At 44.6% G+C, this 14,761-nt stretch overlaps 1 protein-coding gene across 2 annotated transcripts in view; it reads right to left on the minus strand.

Annotated features, from left to right (window-relative positions):
- The window catches only part of LOC109905791 (protein Aster-B-like), a 122,317-nt gene that overhangs the window by 3,797 nt on the left and 103,759 nt on the right, over positions 1 to 14,761 (minus strand). For both annotated transcript variants that reach the window (XM_031791005.1, XM_031791006.1), the window contains 16 exons: positions 13,902 to 13,925; positions 8,458 to 8,542; positions 8,113 to 8,216; positions 7,845 to 7,940; positions 7,633 to 7,713; positions 7,391 to 7,506; positions 5,382 to 5,568; positions 4,955 to 5,138; positions 4,637 to 4,783; positions 4,255 to 4,519; positions 4,059 to 4,162; positions 3,734 to 3,940; positions 3,487 to 3,577; positions 3,180 to 3,191; positions 2,146 to 2,253; positions 131 to 251 (listed from right to left, as the gene is read on the minus strand). In XM_031791005.1, the coding sequence (XP_031646865.1) occupies positions 131 to 251; positions 2,146 to 2,253; positions 3,180 to 3,191; positions 3,487 to 3,577; positions 3,734 to 3,940; positions 4,059 to 4,162; positions 4,255 to 4,519; positions 4,637 to 4,783; positions 4,955 to 5,138; positions 5,382 to 5,568; positions 7,391 to 7,506; positions 7,633 to 7,713; positions 7,845 to 7,940; positions 8,113 to 8,216; positions 8,458 to 8,542; positions 13,902 to 13,925 (1,932 nt within the window). The remainder of the gene's footprint in view (positions 1 to 130; positions 252 to 2,145; positions 2,254 to 3,179; positions 3,192 to 3,486; positions 3,578 to 3,733; positions 3,941 to 4,058; positions 4,163 to 4,254; positions 4,520 to 4,636; positions 4,784 to 4,954; positions 5,139 to 5,381; positions 5,569 to 7,390; positions 7,507 to 7,632; positions 7,714 to 7,844; positions 7,941 to 8,112; positions 8,217 to 8,457; positions 8,543 to 13,901; positions 13,926 to 14,761) is intronic.

A 14,761-nucleotide genomic window follows, 5' to 3' on the forward strand; every position in this document is an offset into this window, starting at 1 on the left:
AGTACCACTGTTCCCTAACTGGTCTAATAGTACCACTGTTCCCTACCTGGTCTAATAGTACCACTGTTCCCTACCTGCTCTAATAGTACCACTGTTCCCTACCTGGTCTAATAGTACCACTGTTCCCTACCTGGTCTAATAGTACCACGGAGGATTTGATGATCTCTCTCCACTTCTGCAGCTCAGCATCATGGTAACGCTGTTGGGACTTCAGGAGCTGGGCCCACTCCATTTGCGTCTGGGGCAGTTTACTAGACAGAAACACACACATACTGTCAAACACACCCAGATGCCACGGCCAAGAGCAACTCCAAGCTAATTGTTATGGGGCAATTCTGCAGCATAAGTGTTTTGTGATTGGGAAAACAGGCAAAGCCCATGTGGTTGTCAAGTGAAACTAAACAGCCATATGCAGTCTGGGTTTGACTAAGTACACAGTCATATACAGTGAGCGAAAAAAGTATTTGATACCCAGCTGATTTTGTACCTTTGCCCACTGACAAAGAAATGATCAGTCTATCATTTTAATGGTAGGTTTATTTGAACAGTGAGAGACAGAATAACAACAAAAAAATCCAGAAAAACGCACGTCAAAAATGCAATAAATTGATTTACATTTTAATGAGGGAAATAAGTATTTGACCCCTCTGCAAAACATGACTTAGTACTTGGTGGCAAAACCCTTGTTGGCAATCACAGAGGTCAGACGTTTCTTGTAGTTGGCCACCAAGTTTGCACACATCTCAGGAGGGATTTTGTCCCACTCCTCTTTGCAGATCTTCTCCAAGTCATTAAGGTTTCGAGGCTGACGTTTGGCAACTCGAACCTTCCGCTCCTTCCACTCCAGGACCTTAATGTGCTTCTTCTTGAGCCACTCCTTTGTTGCCTTGGCCGTGTGTTTTGGGTCATTGTCATGCTGGAATACCCATCCACGACCCATTTTCAATGCCCTGGCTGAGGGAAGGAGGTTCTCACCCAAGATTTGACAGTACATGGCCCCGTCCATCGTCCCTTTAATGCGGTGAAGTTGTCCTGTCCCCTTAGCAGAAAAACACCCCCAAAGCATAATGTTTCCACCTCCATGTTTGACGGTGGGGATGGTGTTCTTGGGGGTCATAGGCAGCATTCCTCCTCCTCCAAACACGGCGAGTTGAGTTGATGCCAAAGAGCTCCATTTTGGTCTCATCTGACCACAACACTTTTACCCAGTTCCTCTGAATCATTCAGATGTTTATTGGCAAACTTCAGACGGGCATGCATATGTGCTTTCTTGAGCAGGGGGACCTTGCGGGCGCTGCAGGATTTCAGTCCTTCATGGCGTAGTGTGTTACCAATTGTTTTCTTGGTGACTATGGTCCCAACTGCCTTGAGATCATTAACAAGATACTCCCGTGTAGTTCTTGGCTGATTCCTCACCGTTCTCATGATCATTGCAACTCCACGAGGTGAGATCTTGCATGGAGCCCCAGGCCAAGGGAGATTGATAAGTTCTTTTGTGTTTCTTCCATTTGCGAATAATCGCACCAACTGTTGTCACCTTCTCACCAAGCTGCTTGGCGATGGTCTTGTAGCCCATTCCAGCCTTGTGTAGGTCTACAATCTTGTCCCTGACATCCTTGGAGAGCTCTTTGGTCTTCTGTGGACAGGTTTCTTTTATACAGGTAACAAGCTGGGTGTGGCAGGGTAGCCTAGTGGTTAGAGCGTTGGACTAGTAACCGGAAGGTAGCAAGTTCAAATCCCAATTTGTTCTTAACTGACTTGCCTAGTTAAATAAAGGTAAAAAAGAAGAAAAAAATCTGAGGAGCACTAGGAGCACTCCCTTTAAGAGCTCATTACCTGTATAAAAGACACCTGGGAGCCAGAAATCTTTCTGATTGAGAGGGGGTCAAATACTTATTTCCCTCATTAAAATGCAAATCAATTCAGAACATATTTGACATGCGTTTGTCTGGATTTTTGTTGTTGTTATTCTGTCTCTCACTGTTCAAATAAACCTACCATTAAAATTATAGACGGATAATTTCTTTGTCAGTGGGCAAACGTAGAAAATCAGCAGGGGATCAAATACTTTTTTCCCTCACTGTAAATTCTAGTATTATGTAGGCAATAGGCATAACACTAAAAACCTATAGATGGTTAGCGTACTTCTCATGTATCCGCAGCCCTTGCCAGGTGGTAAGATGCTGTGCAGAATACTCCAGCATCCACACCTTATAGAACAGCATCATGTTGAGCAACACCAGCAAAACCAGGCTGAGGGAGGAGAGGAAATCAGAAGAATGTAAGGGACAAAGGAAAGAAGATGAGTAATGAAAGATACAGAGGTGCCTTAGTCTGTATATTCAGCAGCATTTTCTGCAGTCAAGTGACTTAGTGGCTTCATGGGTGGAATGTCATTAATATTTGTAATAATTTCATAATTAATAAACTTTGAAAAAAAAAATATGCCAAAAATCCGGTGTTTCTATGTCAAGCGGTTTTGTTATTTCAGTCTTCTGTGACATACACTATATATGCAAAAGTATGTGGACACCCCTTCAAATTAGAGGATTCGGCTATTTCAGCCACACCAGGTGCTGACAGGTGTATAAAATCGAGCACAAAGCCATGCAAACATTGGCTATAGAATTGCCTTACTTAAGAGATCAGTGACTTTCAACGTGGCACTGTCATAGGATGCCACCTTTCCAACAAGTCAGATGCTCAAATTTCTGCCCTGCTAAATTTGCCTCGGTCAACAGTAAGTGCTGCTATTGTAAGGTGGAAATGTCTAGGAGCAACAACGGCTCAGACGCGAAGTGAAAGACTTCCCAGAAAAGTGGAGGCTGTTATGCAGCAAAGGGGGGACCAAATCCATAGTAATTCCCATGATTTTGGAATGAGATTTTCGACGAGCAGGTGTCCACATACCTTTGGTATAAAAGTGTGATATTGGGATGCAAACTCAGAATTGAAGACACTTCAACTCTATATCTGACATGGTACAGGTGTCTTCGTTTTTGTAAGCCCATAACCATGTGTGTGAGGTGTATATTTTTGTTTCAAAGTACATTTGTTTAAGACTACCAAGAAACTCTCTGATTTAGCCCATTACAGTAAAAGGTTAATGAACCAGTTACAATGAGGGAGAAGTATGTTTCCTAGTCAGGGCTAAGTGGTTTATCATTAGACAGATGTACCTTAGACAGATCCTATGCCAAGCAATGAAAGGAGAGGAGAGGAGAGAGGAATCAAATTCAGAACACAAACAAAAACAAAAACATGTTTAACCCAGAGTCAGATCTTTGCTAACTACTAAAGATTTCAAAGAGAGTTGAACTGAGACGACTACAAATGAAACACAAATTATGAAGATGGATCTGAAAGTGAGTGTGTATACTGTATGTATGTGTGTGTGTGTATGTGTGTGTGTGTGTGTGTGTGTGTGTGTGTGTGTGTGTGTGTGTGTGTGTGTGTAGGAGTGTGTGTGAGATAGAGTGTACTCACACAAAGCTGATGATGAGCAGCAGTTTGGAGACACTGTAGAGGGCAATGCCTCCAGGGAGGTGCTCAGGCATGTGCCTGGTCTGAGTGGAACCTGAGGGGGGCAGAGCAAACACAGACAGGGTCAACTTGATATATTTAACACAATATACATTTGTGGAAATGTATAAGAGTGTATGTAATGTATGTATGTACCTTACGAAAGTGTATAAGAATGAACAGTATTAAAAGTGTCCCCCTGCCATCTGACCTGTCACGCCCACATGTTTGATGCGGTGGATGACCTCGTCGTCGGTTGGCGTGGTGACAGGGCTGAGGAGGGCGTCGTCCAGGTGCTGGCTCCGTAATTGGACCAGTGGTCTTTTCCTTCGCCTCACAGACGTCTTCACCACCTTGACCTTGGGAGAGGGCCGGGCCGACTCCAACACCACATCCTCCACCTTCGAAAGCTCCAACTCTGACAGGGCACACAGAAGCAGTTTTTACTTTCACACATTAGGATGGTTTACGGTCATCAGATTAAATGTTGCTGAACATTTGGTGTGACAGACTTAACAGCTGGTTGAGGAACTTACCAAGATGGCGGAAGTTCTCGTCCAGCCCGCTCCAGAAGTTCTTCTCGATGAAGCCCTTCACTAATCCCCATGGCTGTTTTCTGTAACGCAGCTCAGTGGACACCCTAGTGACAAGACAGGCAGTGTTTCTAAATTAACTTCTAATAGTTTCAAGAGCCACATGTTATTCCAACAGCTGCTATAAGGCCCTCCTCACCTTAAACGGCACTTGTTCTTGGCCACCCGTGTCAGCATGTAACGGTTGAGCGTGTAGAAGTAGTCGTGGTAGGGCACGTCGTGTGTGATGACCTCAGCATCGATGATGTAGCACTCACTCTCATGGCTAGCCTTGTACAGTGTCTGGGTCTCTGTGACAGTGGCTGTCTTAGGGGCCAGCGGGTTGGACAGGGAGATGGTGTACATGATCTCTCTCGTCTGGTTCCCCGCTGCGTCGTCCTTCTTCCAGGAGTGAAACACTATATCTGTGTGGCGTTATATGTATACACATTCTATCACTACATTGTCACAAGACAACACCAATGGAGGAGCCAATAATGTGATGCTGACACTAACGCCAACAAACAGAATGTCTGACTAACCAGAGAACCTGCGCTGCTCCATGAAGTCGGTCATAAACTGGGATTCTGTGAAGAGGATGTCGTACATCTTGTCCACACTGAACTTGTAAACCTCATCGATGTACTGTCTCCCTTTAAGGTCATCGTGGAAGGCCTGCACTTCCCCTGCTGGAGAGCCATAAAGGGGAAACACACATTAGATTTAAGTGCCTTTGGGGACATAATATCATATGGTGACAGTAATACCAAAACTTGGTGACATCACAGAAAAGCTGGTTTCAAGCAATATACAGTATATATGCAGAAAATCTGTTAATGGACGGAAGATTGAAATCGTACCCTCGTCGTGGGTCTCTGAGGAGTCGCTGAGTTCGGTGGGGATGTCTTCATTGTCGTTGAAGTCTAGGGAGGTTGAGGGCACCAGGCCGCTGGCCTCCGCTAGCCTCTGCTCCAGCACCATTGGCAAGGCCAGCAGCTCCCCGTTAGGGAGGCAGTCGATGTATTCGTCTGGAGGGAGGTCAAACTAGGACACAGAGGAGGAGGGGGTCAGTCACTAGAAATACACTGTAGGATACTACAGTACATAGTTATGAGTAGGATGGTATGTGTTCATTTTTTTATGTTAATTCAGTTCTGGTGATCAAATTACAGAAAACATTCTGTTGAGTTAACTGTATTCCCCATATGCAGGCTATAGGCAGAATAACAAATGCATTTCCCCTCCATCAAAACAAATCACAAAACAGTAATTGATTTAACCTCTGACCTCTATTATGTCGCTGAGACTCACAGAGAGGGGCTCGCTGCTGATGGTTGAGCTGATGGTGCTGTTGGTGATGATGCATTTCTTGTGTATGGATGGAGGGCTGCCCTCGTGCTTGGCCTCGGCACTGCTCTTAGACAAGTTGTCATTACTGATGTCATTCTCCTCGTTAGGAATCTCCTCACAGAACCTACACCACCATCGTAGGGGAACAGGGCCCAGCTGGAGGTTAGGGTTATGAGTTCTGGAGTATTGCTTTTACATGATAATGGACAGAGGGCTGAGAGGGATGTGAAGCAGGGCTGAGAGGGGTATGTGTGTGTGTGTGTTTGTGTGTTAGTGTTTGTGTGTGAGTGTGTACAGTTGAAGTCGGAAGTTTACATACACCTTAGCCAAATAGATTTAAACTCAGTTTTTCACAATTCCTGACATTTAATGCTAGTAAGAATTCCCTGTCTTAGGTCAGTTAGGATCACCACTTTATTTTAAGAATGTGAAATGTCAGAATAATAGTAGAGAGAATGATTTATTTAAGCTTTTATTTCTTTCATCACATTCCCAGTGGGTAAGAAGTTTACATACACTCAATAAGTATTTGGTAGCATTGCCTTCAAATTGTTTAACTGTCAAACATTTTGGGTAGCCTTCCCCAAGCTTCCCAGAATAAGTTGGGTGGATTTTGGCCCATTCCTCCTGACAGAGCTGGTGTAACTGAGTCAGGTTTGTAGGCCTCCTTGCTCGCACATGCTTTTTCAGTTCTGCCCACAAATTTTCTATAGGATTGAGGTAAGTGCTTTGTGATGGCCACTCCAATACCTTGTCTTTGTTGTCCTTAAGCCATTTTTTACTTTAACTTAACCTGACTGATGTCTTGAGATGTTGCTTCAATATATCCACATAATTGTCCTACCTCATGATGCCATCTATTTTGTGAAGTGCACCAGTCCCTCCTGCAGCAAAGCATCCCCACAACATGATGTTGCCACCCCCGTGCTTCATGGTTGGGATGGTGTTCTTCGGCTTGCAAGCCTCCCCCTTTTTCCTGCAAACATAACAATGGTCATTATGGCCAAACGGTTCTATTTCTGTTTCATCAGACCAGAGGACATTTCTCCAAAAAGTATGATCTTTGTCCCCATGTGCAGTTGCAAACTGTAGTCTCGCTTTTTTATGGCAGTTTTGGAGCAGTGGCGTCTTCGTTGCTGAGCGGCCTTTCAGGTTATATCGATATAGGACTCCATTTACTGTGTGTATAGATACTTTTGTACCTGTTTCCTCCAGCATCTTCACAAGGTCCTTTGCTGTTGTTCTGGGATTGATTTGCACTTTTCGCATCAAAGTACGTTCATCTCTAGGAGACAGAACGTGTCTCCTTCCTGAGCTGCGTGGTCCCATGGTGTTTATACTTGCATACTATTGTTTGTACAGATGAACGTGGTACATCCAAGCGTTTGGAAATTGCTCCCAAGGATGAACCAGATCTACAATTTTTTTCCCGAGGTCTTGGCTGATTTCTTTTGACTTTCCCATGACATGTTATGCCTTGAAATACATCCACAGGTACACCTCCAATTGACTCAAATCATGTCAATTAGCCTATCAGAGGCGTCTAAAGCCATGACATCATTTTCTGGAATTTTCCAAGCTGTTTAAAAGTACAGTCAACTTACTGTATGTAAAACTTCTGACCCACTGGAATTGTGATACAGTGAATTATAAGTGAAATAATCTGTCTGTAAACAATTGTTGGAAAAATTACTTGTGTCATGCACAAAGTATATGTCCTAACCGACTTGCCAAAACTATTGTTTGTTCACAAGAAATTAGTGGAGTTCTTGAAAAATGAGTTTTAACGACTCCAACCTAAGTGTATGTAAAGTTCTGACTTCAACTGTACTTCAGTAATGAGGCCAGCCTCTCATAACAACCCGCAGCAGATCAAGGGCGTCTTAATCAACGATGGTAATTGAAGAGGCAGTGTTTATATCTGTAGCCATGGAAACCACACCCACCCCATGGTGTTGAAGTCGTCGTCAGGGGGAACATAGTCCTCGTCGTCACTGGTCAGGCCAAGCTCGTTGCCATAACACTGATGGACAAAGTGCCATAGCTCTTTGGGGCACAGGGGCTAGAGCACAGGGTTAGAGACGACACTCAGAACGGCAGAGACTTGGATTCAATGGAAAAGAAAAGTAGCAATATACTGAACATGTAGATCTATTTATGATGAGGTTAATTGAGGTTGCTGGCTTACTTTGTCCAGCAGTGCATTCTGCCATAACCTGAACATCATCATGTAGGTCCTGTCCCTCGCTCCAAATGAGGTGAGAAAGTGCTGTGGGGAGAGAATTAAAATAATGAGTTTGTATCAGTAAAAAAAATATGCTTTGAAATGAGGCTGAGGAGAAGGTTTGAGCCTCCTTTCAGTCAGTGAATGCCGAAGATCCAGTCCCTGTCCTGTCTTACCTTGTCACCGTCTGTGGACACCTGGATGGCGTTGGGGATGAGGCGGGCTGTCTTCTCCTTTGTCATGGTGCAGATGTCCTTCAGCCTCACCGTCAGCTGCACACACATGCAAAAAAATATATCTGTTGAACAATACTGAAATATCTACTGTGCTGCAAACCATAGAAATACAATCAATTACATTTCAATACTGTAAACTCACCAACATCAGAGACATATAGATAAGATCAAAAGAACAGAAAGCCCCACGTAGAGGCCCAGTGCGTACCAGCGTTTCCCAGCGGAAGATGTTGCTATAAAAACAGATCCAGTTTTCTGAGAGGTAGAGTCGGCCCTGCAGGAGGATGTCTCGTTGCAGGGCGCAGGAGTAATCTGCCAGCAGAGGTCAAAGTTCAGAGCCCAGGAAGAATACATAATCTACCCATCAAGGTCAGGGTTAATTCTATTTCAATATAGTCAATTCAGAAGATTAATGACCTGAATTGATAGTTTAAATGGAATTGACTCCAACCAGCCAACGCTAACTTGACCAAAACCAAGCTGATGTCCTATATCCACCATATCAATGACCTAATTGGCCTTAGGGGCCTAGCACTTTGTGTTAGTAACTCACCCACGATGAGTCGCTCTGTGTCCGGTAGCTGCTTGAAGAGCTTCCTGAAGTCCTCATTACGCTGTTTATATGTGGGGCTCAACACCTGGAGAGACGGAGAACAACAATGGTAACCTCTTAGAGAGGGACGACTCACACATACATTCCTGAACACACACTCTCTTGCTCACATACACACACTGGACTACATCCATTTTCACAAGTGCATTTAAAACCAGACTTGATACCAAGCACGATCATTTTGCCACTTCAGGACATCCAATGAGCATGCTTTTGATTATCATGAGCATCCTTAATGTGAGTCACATTCCCAAGACAACAATATACGGTAACATCAATGTACTGTATGAACACACACAATGGTGCTTTTGTGCAGCAACAGTTTATATGTAGGACAGAGGGAGACAAAGACACACATCAAACCTGCTACGTTAGCAAACCCTTATAGCTATAGTTTATCTTATAAAACCTAGTCTGGTTGGTTGTTGGTTTAGGTCATGAGAAGAAATGTTAAATTCTCACACAAAGGAATTCATTCTCTCTTGTTACATTCTCAGGCATTTGGGTAAATCTTATCTTGGGCCTGGATTCAGAGGACAGGCTTGTTAAAAGAGGGAAGTATTGCTGTGACCCACAGCCAGACGCCTTCTGAGTGTGAGTGCAGGGGTGAGTGCTCTATGTATCTAAGTCAGATGCTGTCTTTGAGTAGGAACAGCTTCAGGAAACAATGCCTGCCAATACAGTAACCAAAGACATCCCTTCAGGGTGAAAAACCTCTCCCTGCTTCAATCTTGAAGGAAAACAACAGACTGTTCACATTAACATCATCACATAGGTTCAATACTCATATAACAACAGCCCAGAATGGATAGAAATAATCGGTTTCTGTTAAGCTATGAATGAAAACCAGTGGTGCCTGTCAAGAAAACTTGATAAATTCGAGAACTTTGAAGACTGTAATTATGTATTACGCGCCAGACCTTTTTACTGTCTAGATATGTTCACAGAAAGTACAAATGCCTGTCTATGCCCCTTAAACTGCAGCCTTCTTACGTTGTCTAGGGAAAGGGTGAATGCATACTATGGGAATGCAAATAGCTACTGACTTCCTTTAATTTGCCTGGCAAAATAGAATTGGGTCAGGGAACCACAGAGTTATGCTCTTGGCACAGGTACAGTACAAAAACCGCCCATCCAAACCTTCTCCCCCTCTTCCCTCCCCGCCGCTCCCCCTCCTGGCATCAGCTCTCTGGGGGTCAGTAACTTACTGCAGGGACCTCCTCTGACTCCAAGTCCTGGTCTGGGGGGTCCGAGGCGGCCCAGTCCCACTCCCACCCAAACTCTTCCTGGGCCGGATCCTGTGGGAGCCACCCAGCCAGGGCTTCATCCAGCTCCAGCACTGCCTCCCAGTCCGACGGCAGTCCCCTGTGAGCCTCCATACGCTACCCTCAGACACACAGACGGACACCTAAACCCCGTGGGGTGCTCAGAACGGTGGATTTCAATGCTGGTGATCCAGTAGTCCAGGTTTGCTGCAGACAAACAGACAGAGCTGTTGTGTGTCCAGTGGCTGTGGCTTGGAGACTGCTGTGATTGAACCTGGTATGGGTGCTACTTCCTTTCAGTGTGAAAGCTGGACATGAGTCCAGTTGTTTCTCCTTCAGCCGTTGGCACTCTAGTAATCCTGGCCACAAGTCTTTTATTATAATAGCAGCTCTGGCAGGTAGGCGTGTGCGGTCAGGGGGTGTAATGCTGTCCAGATCCAGACGCCTCAGAGCGCCTTGGTGAACGCAGCTCAGACACACCAGCAGCGAAAGCAAATACAGAGTGAAAGAGAGAGAAAGAGAGATAGTTTCCTAACTGGAAAGCGGTGCAGTCCCGTCTCGCTGGCTGACAAGGTGATTGAGTTACAGATGTGCACACAACCTTCAGTGAGGAAAAACAAGTCCATTAATCTTGAGTGGTGCGCCATGGAGTCTCATGCCAAGACTTGCGGCTCAGTCTAATGCAGTTGGAGCAGTGTAGCTCTGGGAGTATGTCCCCTGTCGTTGTCCTTGACCATTCAGGTATAAGAGAGCAATAACACAGGAGGGTTAACACATTTAGAGGTGTTACTATCACTAAAACCCCTCTGGAAACCTGTGGCCTACTTCCCTACTCTCTGTCCCCCACAACTCTCCCCTAAGGTCAGTAATGCAGTCCTGAAACCAGATCCCTGTCAGTCACTACGACCAGACTAGACAAACAGGCACAGAGATTGGTTCTCATCTGACTATGAGCTGGGCAAATCAACCTATCAGCACAGTGGTGAGAGGTTGACACAATGATAAAATACATCAGCAACAAAACAAACACTGTGGCTTCAATTGGCATGCCATTAGGCTCACTTGTGATTGGTTACATCTGTGCACCGGAATTCAGAAACAAATTCCACACCTTTCCTGCTTACGCAATTTCCACAACCCCACTCAACATCTAGCCAAATCAGTGAGAAGAAATAAGCTCCAGGAAAATGAACGGGAATCAAAATAATCCTCAGCACACTGTTGAAAACAGTTCAGATCATTCACAGATCCCTCTCAGACGTGAACAGCCTTCACCCTGTTGAAAACAGTTCAGATCATTCACAGATCCCTCTCAGGCGTGAACAGCCTTCACCCTGTTGAAAACAGTTCAGATCATTCACAGATCCCTCTCAGACGTGAACAGCCTTCACACTGTTGAAAACAGTTCAGATCATTCACAGATCCCTCTCAGACGTGAACAGCCTTCACCCTGTTGAAAACAGTTCAGATCATTCACAGATCCCTCTCAGACGTGAACAGCCTTCACCCTGTTGAAAACAGTTCAGATCATTCACAGATCCCTCTCAGACGTGAACAGCCTTCACCCTGTTGAAAACAGTTCAGATCATTCACAGATCCCTCTCAGACGTGAACAGCCTTCACCCTGTTGAAAACAGTTCAGATCATTCACAGATCCCTCTCAGACGTGAACAGCCTTCACCCTGTTGAAAACAGTTCAGATCATTCACAGATCCCTCAGACGTGAACAGCCTTCACCCTGTTGAAAACAGTTCAGATCATTCACAGATCCCTCTCAGACATGAACAGCCTTCACCCTGTTGAAAACAGTTCAGATCATCACAGATCCCTGTCAGACGTGAACAGCCTGTTGAAAATGCCTCTGCATCCCGTGAATAACGTTTCTTCAGACGTTTGCGACCTGGGCCCACTGTCATCAAAAACTGCATTCAGGATGTCAGATAACCGACTAGTATCTGAATTCAACGTTTTTCCAAGAGCTTTTCCCAAAAATGAAAATGAAGACTAAAGCAAATGCAGAAGCTATTGATTCGACTATCTCCGTTCTTCTCCAGGTGACAATGTGACAAGTCCTAAGACAGTGTAGCTGCTAGGTGATGATGGGGATATAGACAGTCCCTGAGGTTTTAGTTAACCATTAACCTGCTGGGTAAACAGTGAGAGATGTCGGAGACAGGTACAGTCAACCAGGGTGGGGCCCCATTCTTTTAAGGGGGCTGTTAAATATCCATTCCCATAAACAATGAGGCCAGTCTCTCACCCCACTGACAGTAGGTTGCTACAAACCACTCTGGCCACCTTCTCTGGCCAGGAAGGTGTATGCCTATGTGTATTTGATTGCATGTGTGTGAGGACTATCTGAAACACACTATTCCTTGACACTTTCCCTGCCAATGGTGTGTTGATGGTGGGAGGGTGGAGGAACCAGATGTGGGAACAGCTCAGCAGAGAGGGGTCTGGTTTAGAAACACAGCCAAGCCAGGATCTCTGACGATTCACCCTGTCCTGTATCATACACACTGCTTGCTTTTCTTGACATTTCAAACAAACACCCCGGCTCCCTACATTGTAAACATTGTAAAAATAACCAGTGTGGTTTCATGTAAAGTTTTATGAAGAGCGGTGAGCCTTTCATGTGTTAGGAGATAGGCTCTACAGTGGTATCCTTGTTGTGAGAATCTACCTCAGAGTAAACATGGCAGCCTCTTGCTCACCTTCTCCTGCTCTTTCCTCTCTCTCTCTCTTTCTCTTTCGTACAGGGGGATGAACTCTAGAATGTTTTCATTATAGACCTGAGAGTATGAGGAGGCAGATATTTCACCTCACAAAACTCTTGGAGAAAAGCAGTCTCTTAAACCTGCCACTTAACTGTCGATACTATGAGCCACTATACTTGGTGCCTGGCAGACATTGATTTCCTTGTTAATACCTCAACTGCCTGCGTAGGTCCTGTACAGTTGCCATGAAAGCATTGCAACAGAGTCATTAGGAAGGTTGATATGGCAGGGTGGGGCCTGTTGTGTCTCTCTACTGGGCTCAGACCTCATATCAGGACGGTTGTGATGTAATCACAGTAGGTTCAGTGCCATGGGAGAACATCATTGCCATGTAGAGAAACACAGTGACCGTGACATGGCCTACCACATAGCCTACCATACCCTCAGGTAAAGCACTGCATCAGACACATACCAATGGTCCAGAACAGAGATTAGGCATAATTACATAGTTAGTGTTAGTTAATGTTTCTGGGAGCAGATTGGTATTATGATGTATTTGTTTAGTAATGGTAGAACAGGAGAGAAATGAAGTTAAGTAGCTAGAGGAGAGTATCAGAAAGCATTAGATGTTGACCATAATTCTTCTTAACATTCTGGAGAATCTCCATTTCAAGTTTCACTAAGCAACAATGCCAAACTATACCCAATGTGGCCATAATGACAAAACGAGCACATTTGAAGAGTTGGGAGGACTGGAACATGCTAACCAGTCCCATGCTCCATTCCCCTGTCATTCAAGGCATTCCGGGCTGCTCCAGACACTGACCATGGTCCGTGGGTTTAGTGTGATACACTAAGCAGACTTGTTACGACCTGGGGTGTATTCATTAGTCGCAGACCGTTGCAAAATGTTTGGCCTGTTGTAAAAATGGAAATGGTTTAACATTTACTCTAGGAACCAAACAGAGTGAAACAGGGAGGGATTTGTCCAATAGAAACTCTCGTTTTCATGGCAAAAAAATGTTCCCCCGTTTGGAGTAAACAGTTTCCGTTGCTGAAATTTTCACAGCAGACCAAACATTTCGCAACGGCCTCCGACTAATGAAAACACCCATTGCGTCACCACCATCACAGCTCTGAGTAGCCTATAGTCCCTCTTTACACAGCAGACATTTTGAAAACGCTATTTTTTAAAAACACAACCACAATGTGGCCATGGCATTCGGTCATCTAACCCCAAAGTGCTGCATATTGTGGCTTCGCTCTCAGGTGGAAACAACATACTGATGAATGAGGGATGAGGAGCAGACTAGTGGAAAGAGAGACCAGTCAAGCGATCTAAGAAGAAGGACTAAGCAGAAAGATATTTGAAAAATTGCACAAGAGTACAAGTCATGCTTACTCTCAGGATGTGTTGTCTTTCATGCTGGGGAGAGAAGGTACATTTATAGACACAAATAACAACAAAAGAAAGGAATAAAACAACAGAAACAAAGGAAAATAAAATGGAGTCCCACAGAGACACCATAGGAGAAACCATGGCTTTATAGTAACACCACGTCTGGGTATCAAACCACTTCTCACAGATGGCCAACTGAGCCATCAAGTAGATTTACTTGGCTGTTTAAGAAGAATCATAACGAAAGGAATTAATTAAAGCCCCATTAAAATGTAGCAACCTTGTCTCTTAGTACACTGGCCGGCAACCTTGTGTTATGTCAGGACCTCTTGGTGTAATGGTCTTGGTGTTGGACTGAGATCACTGGTTCAGGCTGTCACTATACTTTCGCTACAAGATGCTTCTGTCTGTCAAACATTCATCTATGAACCACATCTGTAGTAAGGTATGGGAGATGCAACAAAATGGTGCAAAACATTACATTTTTCTTAATCCTCAGTCATTTTTCTTATTAATTCAGCATGCCATCACACTGTAACACTATAGACGCCTAGAACTGTAAATCCCACCGGTTAGCGTCCTGGGTAAGCCTGAGCTCCATATGAAAGTGACCTTAGGAATATACCCTCGTGTGATTCTAATCAGGGTCTAGAACCCTTAACCTCGTAACCCCCCCCCCCCCCCCCCCCCCCCCCCCAAATCGAAAGCCCACCCACCCAGGAAGATCCAGAGCTGTAGTCTCAGATGAGATTAGGGCTACTATAATTGATCATGTAATAAATCATGGTCTATCAATGAGTGAGGCTGGTCTGAGACTGCAGCCAAATCTGCAATGTTCAACAGTGGAATCTATTCTGAGATAT

The sequence above is a fragment of the Oncorhynchus kisutch genome, linkage group LG15 (genome assembly GCF_002021735.2).
Source record: "Oncorhynchus kisutch isolate 150728-3 linkage group LG15, Okis_V2, whole genome shotgun sequence".
NCBI lineage: Eukaryota > Metazoa > Chordata > Actinopteri > Salmoniformes > Salmonidae > Oncorhynchus > Oncorhynchus kisutch.